We start from the raw sequence: 7500 nt of genomic DNA on the forward strand, positions 1-7500 counted from the left end.
GCAAACTTTTAGGTTCTTGCCACAGTGCTTGTTCCTTGAATATCTATAGTACAGTGATTGAATTTGCACTACACAGGTATAAACAAGAGGGAGGAAAAAGAAATCAGCTAAATGTAAAACTTTAATAATAACTCAACCTCTTCAACTCTCTTAAAGTTTCTCTCGCACAAACCGCCCACTTTACTACGATCTAATAATCTCTTCGATCCAGTCTCTGTGGTAGCTGACCGAAGTGTAAACAATGGGGATATCCGGGAGGTCGCAGCCAACGCCGATGGACTGGACGCCGAGCAGCTGATACAAGCCGTTGCTCGGACTCGTCAGAGGAGAGCCCCCGTCACCACTACAGGCCTCTCTGCTTTCTGGGCGAACGCAAATCTGCAGGAAGTGGGGAGAGGCGAGGGTGTGGGTTCATGCTTCTGAGAGTATGATGTATTATAATACGAAAGAAAAGGCACGTCAGGTTGGAAAGTTCGGATTTTTTTTCAAAGTGAACCGTTGAGATTTTTTTTAGTATGGACTGCAGGGGAATTTCTAGAAGTTACATGATAACAAAACAAACGAAAAACAATAATTACTACGTCAGAATGTCTCTTTAGAGCTTTTTTTTCCTACCTGGCCGGCAGTTAATCGGTCATTATGTGTCGTATTGCACTCTTTAGTGTCGACGAGATCTACTGCATATCGTCTCAAAAACTGCGTGGGCGTGCGTGTAAGTCCCCAGTCCACGGCAAACAAGCTAAGCGGATTCGCCAGCTGGTCCGCCGATGCACTTGTGGGCGGGAGGCAGGCGGGGCCGGCGTACCCTGAAGATAAGAATAGATTTTATAGATTTTATAGATATTATTTGCTATGCATTGGATTGTATTGAGATGGATAAGTTGTAATTGAAAATGTTATTTGGTATACACTGGTTTGTATTATGAGACGGATAAGTATATTACAAAAATATTATTTGCCCTACACTTAAATACATTGAGAGACGGAGACAGTATGACGCAATAAAGATGTCATTTGCTTAAACACTACACTGCACTGAGAGACAAATAAGCATGATGTAACTAAAATTAATATAAATTGCTATACATTCAACTGCATTGCGATACACAGTCAAAACCTAATTAGCTTAACCCTGCATTGCACTGAGAGAAGGACAAGTACTATATACTTAGTCAATCTTATCTGATATTTTACTAGCCATTTTGTATAGTGCAGTAATTGAAGAAAGCTGAAACAGTGCAACGAAAAAAGAAAAGAAGAATTAGCTACATTCTGGAAAAATCTAGATCAGCATTTGTACCTTCATCGTTGGTGAACTTGCAACGTAATGGTTTCACTTGCATTTCCGTCGAAAGAGATCATAGGTATTCATGACAATAGGAACCGATATACACTGATGCTCTTCAATGGAGGTGTCATGGTCGCTGTGACTTGGTGAAGTGTTTAAGGCAAGATCTCACACACACGAACTTACACACACACACACTTACACTCTCACACCAAACAAACACACTCACACACACGAACTTACACACACACACACTTACACTCTCACACCAAACAAACACACACTCACACACACGCACATAAAACACATATTCTTATAATTTCAATCAAAATCTGTTTAGCACTGATAAGAAAATTCAAGAGCAAATGCCTTTTGAATTCAACGCAGGATCTCCATCTCATGTCCTGATCCTGACTGAATGTTTCCTTTTGTTATTTTGCAATTCTTACCGGCACAGACGAAGCGAAACCTCTTGTTTTTGTTTTTATCTTATTTTAACATCTGCATAGATCAATATTTCGCAAATGCCTTTTTATGCGAGTAACTTTTGTTCATAGATTTATCTACATATCTATTTATTCATTTGTGAAAAGTAAGGTCTTGGAAAGCTTGTGAATAAAGAGAGATGGAAAAAAACTTTCTTTTTATATAACGATGATATGGCTATTAATTAAGGAAACTAGAAGCAGTCATAGAGCGCCTAACTCCGCCAAGGGAACAGGGTCATTGATGCAATAAAAATTTTCACACTTGAAGAATTACATTGAAATCACCTCTTTTTCAGATACGCTGGTGACTTCCGCGTTTCCTTATCTCGCACTGCTAATGAATCCTTTAAAAAAATCCTAGGTCCGGATCACCACTTAAAAATCTGTTATAAGCTTTTTGAGTTACCCTGCTAACCAACTAACCAACAAACTAACCAAAAATAGAACCTCTTTGGTAATTCGTGCAAAGTCACCTTTCGCTTCATTCCATAGACTTGTTTTTGACTAGTCCCGCCATGAGTGAGTAAAATCAAAATAACAAAAATATTCTGTTACTCACCATTATATGACACATCTAGTTCCTCTGTGTTCGTAGGCCTACTCTAAACCTTTCGAAAATACCTCGAAAGATCAATGAAACGTTTCCTTAAAAGGCACCACGACCTGCCGCTGTCGAGACTTGGAATGGCAAAACTCACTCACTCACACACACGCACACACAAACATATATAATAATAATAATGATTACGATAATGATAACAAAACGATTTTTGTACTGCCACCGCCTTTTTTTTCTTTCTTAATCCCAAATGCATCCAACAACCGTTACACATACAGCTCCAACCACCCAACCCCAACACAAAAAACAAAACAAAACAAAAAAAACCCGGATATAAGACCGATTCTCCTTACCCTCAAAGGCAGAGAAGTCGATCGGCGTTCTCAGTCGAATGATGGCGATGTCATTGGCGAATGTGTTGCTGTCGTAACTCGGGTGCTGAATGATGTCCTCGGGAACGAAGTCCTGGGAGGGGGGGATGCACCTCGGCCTCGGGCTTTCGTTGCAGTTGGTGTCTGAGAGCAAATCCTTTTCGCCGACGCGGATCACTTCCCTGGGGGGGGGGGGGTGTAGGTTGTGGTAAGAGGGTTATTATCATCATTATTTTTTATTAGTGTAGTTATTTTATTTTATTTTATTTTATTTTATTAGTGTAATTGTTTTTTATTATTATTTTATTAGTGTAGGTTTTGGTAAGAGGGCTATTATTATCATTATTGTTAGTAAAGTAAGCTATGTAAAGATCCACACTGAAAAAAAATCGAGATTGATACCACCAAAGACGTCAGTGCAGGTCAAGATACAGCTAAGAAAGAATGAAAGATTAGAAATTCAGCTATTTACGTAAGAAAATATGTTAAACAGGGTTGAATAGCTTTTAGGTCGAAAATGGGATTTAGAAAAAATACTCTCTCTCTCTCTCTCACACACACACACCCATACACACACACACACACACACACACACACACACACACACACACACACACACACACACAAACACACACATTTAGGACCTAATGATTATAAGGCAAACATGCATAATATCCTAATAATCAATCCTACATAACATACTGATGTATAGCAAATGCATCACAACAGAAGCTGACAAATCGCTAAATTCCGCGAGCCGACATAACCAGAGAACACGCGCTCACAGCTGGAACTGCTTGGGCTGGAGCAAGGCCGGGTTGACGCAGTGGGCCGCCGTGACCACGTGGCTCTCTCCGATGAGCGACCCCGCGCACAGGAACTGGACGGCGTCGCTCGAGGAATCTGGGATGATGGAGAGTGGATAATGGATAGAGGGATAAATGGATAAATGAATGAATTAATTGATAAATTAATGGGCAAATGGATAGATGACTGAATACAGGGATAAATAAATGAATAAATGGATAAACGATTTAATAAGTGGATGAGTAAATGAGGAGGTGGATAAATGAATAAATAAATAGGTAAACTAGCGAATAGATGAATAAATAAATGAATAAATGGTGAAATAAATGAATAAATGGTGAAATAAATGAATAAATGGTGAAATAAATGAATAAATGGTGAAATAAATTAATAGATGAATGAATGAATAAATGGATTTCAATGAATAAACGGATAAATGAAGGGGTAAATGGATAATGAAGGAATAAATTGATAAATGAATTAATATGGATGAAAATGAATTAATGCATAAATGAGTAACTAAAATGATAAACGAAAGAATAAATGGTGAAATAAATCAATAAAAGATTTCAGAAACGAATGGGGCAATGTCTTATTTTCTTCAATTCCCTCTTCGTGAAAGTATAAACTATCTATCAATATTATTTTGGCGCAATTCTACGTAAATGTATGATAATGGTGATTTTTCTGCACAGTATCTTGACTCAAGACACTCCACCGAAGTAGATCATAAAAGATATCCGAACAATACCACCACAATTTCCTAGACAATACCACCACAATTTTCTAGACAAAACCACAACAATTTTCTAGACAATACCACAACAATTTTCTAGACAATACCACAACAATTTTCTAGACAATACCACAACAATTTTCTAGACAATACCACAACAATTTTCTAGACAAGACCACAACAATTTTCTAGACAATACCACAACAATTTTCTAGACAATACCACAACAATTTTCTAGACAAGACCACAACAATTTTCTAGACAATACCACAATTTTCTAGACAATACCACAAATATTTTCTAGACAATACCACAACAATTTTCTAGACAATACCACAACAATTTTCTAGACAATACCACAACAATTTTCTAGACAAGACCACAACAATTTTCTAGACAATACCACAACAATTTTCTAGACAATACCACAACAATTTTCTAGACAATACCACAACAATTTTCTAGACAATACCACAACAATTTTCTAGACAAGACCACAACAATTTTCTAGACAATACCACAACAATTTTCTAGACAATACCACAACAATTTTCTAGACAATACCACAACAATTTTCTAGACAATACCACAACAATTTTCTAGACAATACCACAACAATTTTCTAGACAATACCACAACAATTTTCTAGACAATACCACAACAATTTTCTAGACAATACCACAACAATTTTCTAGACAATACCACAACAATTTTCTAGACAATACCACCACAATTTTCTAGACAATACCACAACAATTTTCTAGACAATACCACAATTTTCTAGATAATACCACAACAATTTTCTAGACAATACTACAACAATTTTCTAGACAATACCACCACAATTTTCTAGATAATACCACAACAATTTTCTAGACAATACCACAATTTTCTAGACAATACCACAAATATTTTCTAGACAATACCACAACAATTTTCTAGACAATACCACAACAATTTTCTAGACAATACCACAACAATTTTCTAGACAAGACCACAACAATTTTCTAGACAATACCACAACAATTTTCTAGACAATACCACAACAATTTTCTAGACAATACTACAACAATTTTCTAGACAATACCACCGCAATTTTCTAGATAATACCACAACAATTTTCTAGACAATACCACAATTTTCTAGACAATACCACAAATATTTTCTAGACAATACCACAACAATTTTCTAGACAATACCACAACAATTTTCTAGATATTATCACAACAATTTTCTAGACAATACCACAACAATTTTCTAGACAATACCACTACAGTTTTCTAGATAATACCATAACAATTTTCTAGACAATACAACAATTTTCTAGATAATACCACATCAATTTTCTAGATAATACTACAACAATTTTCTAGATAGTACCACCACAATTTTCTAGACAAGACCACAACAATTTTCTAAACAATACCACAACAATTTTTCTAGATAATACTACAACAATTTTCTAGATAATACCACCACAATTTTCTAGACAATACCACAACAATTTTCTTGATAATACCACAACAATTTTCTAGACAATACCACATTTTTCTAGATAATACCACATTTTTCTAGACAATACCACAATTTTCTAGACAATGCCAATTTTTCTACACAATACCACAATAATTTTCTAGACAATACCACCACAGTTTTCTAGATAATATCACAACAATTTTCTAAGCAATACCACAACTATTTTCTAGACAATTTCACCACAATTTTCTAGACAATTCCACAACAATTTTCTAGAAAATACCACTATTTTCTAGACAATACCACCACAATTTTCTAGACAATACCACAACAATTTTCTAGACAATAACCACAATTTTCTAGACAATACCACAACAATTTTCGAGACAATACCACAATAATTTTCTAGACAAAACCACAACAATTTTCTAGACAATACCACAATTTTCTAGACAATACCACAATTTTCTAGACAATACCGCCACAATTTTCTAGACGATACCACAACAATTTTCTAGACAATACCACAATTTTCTAGACAATACCACTACAATTTTCTAGACAATACCCAAAACAATTTTCTAGACAATACCACAACAATTTTCTAGACGATACCACAACAATTTTCTAAACAATACCACAACAATTTTCTAGACGATACCACAACAATTTTCTAGACAATACCCAAAACAATTTTCTAGACAATACCACTACAATTTTCTAGACAATACCACAACAATTTTCTAAACAATACCACAACAATTTTCTAGACGATACCAAAACAATTTTCTAGACAATACCACAATTTTCTAGACAATACCCCTAAAATTTTCTAGACAATACCACAACAATTTTCTAGACAATACCACAACAATTTTCTAGACAATACCGCCACAATTTTCTAGACAATACCACAACAATTTTCTAGACAATACCACAATTTTCTAGACAATACCACCACAATTTTCTAGACAATACCACAACAATTTTCTAGACAATACCGCCACAATTTTCTAGACAATACCACAACAATTTTCTAGACAATACCACAACAATTTTCTAGTCAATTCCACAACAATTTTCTAAGCAATACCACTAAATTTTCTAGTCAATTCCACAACAATTTTCTAAGCAATACCACAACTATTTTCTAGACAATACCACTACAATTTCCTAGACAATACCGCCACAATTTTCTAGACAATACCACAACAATTTTCTAGACAATACCACCACAATTTTCTAGACAATACCACAACAATTTTCTAGACAATACCACAACAATTCCCTCGACAATACCACAACAATTCCCTAGACAATACCACAACTAAGGTCCCCCGGGCGACATCTCACCCAACCCACCACCTCCTCAAGGCCTACCTTTGTACCCCAGCAGCGCCATCCAGACCTCGTCCTCGAAGGCAGCCGGGTCTCCGCCGCCCACGATGGCCAGCGGGAATGTTGCTCCACACGTCGCTTGGCGGGCGACAGGGGCGGGGTCAGGCGAGGTCAGGGGCTGGGTCTGAGGGGCAGGTCGCGGCCGGGTCGATCCAGCGTCATCACAGCATACCTGCGGGGAAGAGTGACAGCTATCTGTGTGTTTATCTCTGTCTATCTGTTTGTCTGTATGTCTGCCTGTCTATCTATCTCTATTTGCATGTCTATCTGTGATATCTGTATGCCTATTCATTTATCTATCTATTTCTGTACATATGTATATACATTTCCTCTCCTTTTTCATGAAGGTGAGTTCGACAGGGTAAGCTTCTATGGCA

General features: G+C 36.5%; 1 protein-coding gene across 2 annotated transcripts in view; it reads right to left on the reverse strand.

Moving 5' to 3' along the window:
* Nucleotides 1-108: 108 nt before the first annotated feature.
* The window catches only part of LOC113823273 (phenoloxidase-activating factor 1), a 12975-nt gene continuing 5583 nt past the window's right edge, over nucleotides 109-7500 (reverse strand). For both annotated transcript variants that reach the window (XM_070119810.1, XM_027375890.2), the window contains exons 5-9: nucleotides 7106-7295; nucleotides 3492-3609; nucleotides 2689-2888; nucleotides 616-806; nucleotides 109-378 (exon numbers count right to left, since the gene is read on the reverse strand). In XM_070119810.1, the coding sequence (XP_069975911.1) occupies nucleotides 184-378; nucleotides 616-806; nucleotides 2689-2888; nucleotides 3492-3609; nucleotides 7106-7295 (894 nt within the window). In that variant the 3' untranslated portion in view covers nucleotides 109-183. The remainder of the gene's footprint in view (nucleotides 379-615; nucleotides 807-2688; nucleotides 2889-3491; nucleotides 3610-7105; nucleotides 7296-7500) is intronic.

Source organism: Penaeus vannamei, unplaced genomic scaffold, assembly GCF_042767895.1.
Source record: "Penaeus vannamei isolate JL-2024 unplaced genomic scaffold, ASM4276789v1 unanchor748, whole genome shotgun sequence".
In the NCBI taxonomy this organism is placed as follows: domain Eukaryota; kingdom Metazoa; phylum Arthropoda; class Malacostraca; order Decapoda; family Penaeidae; genus Penaeus; species Penaeus vannamei.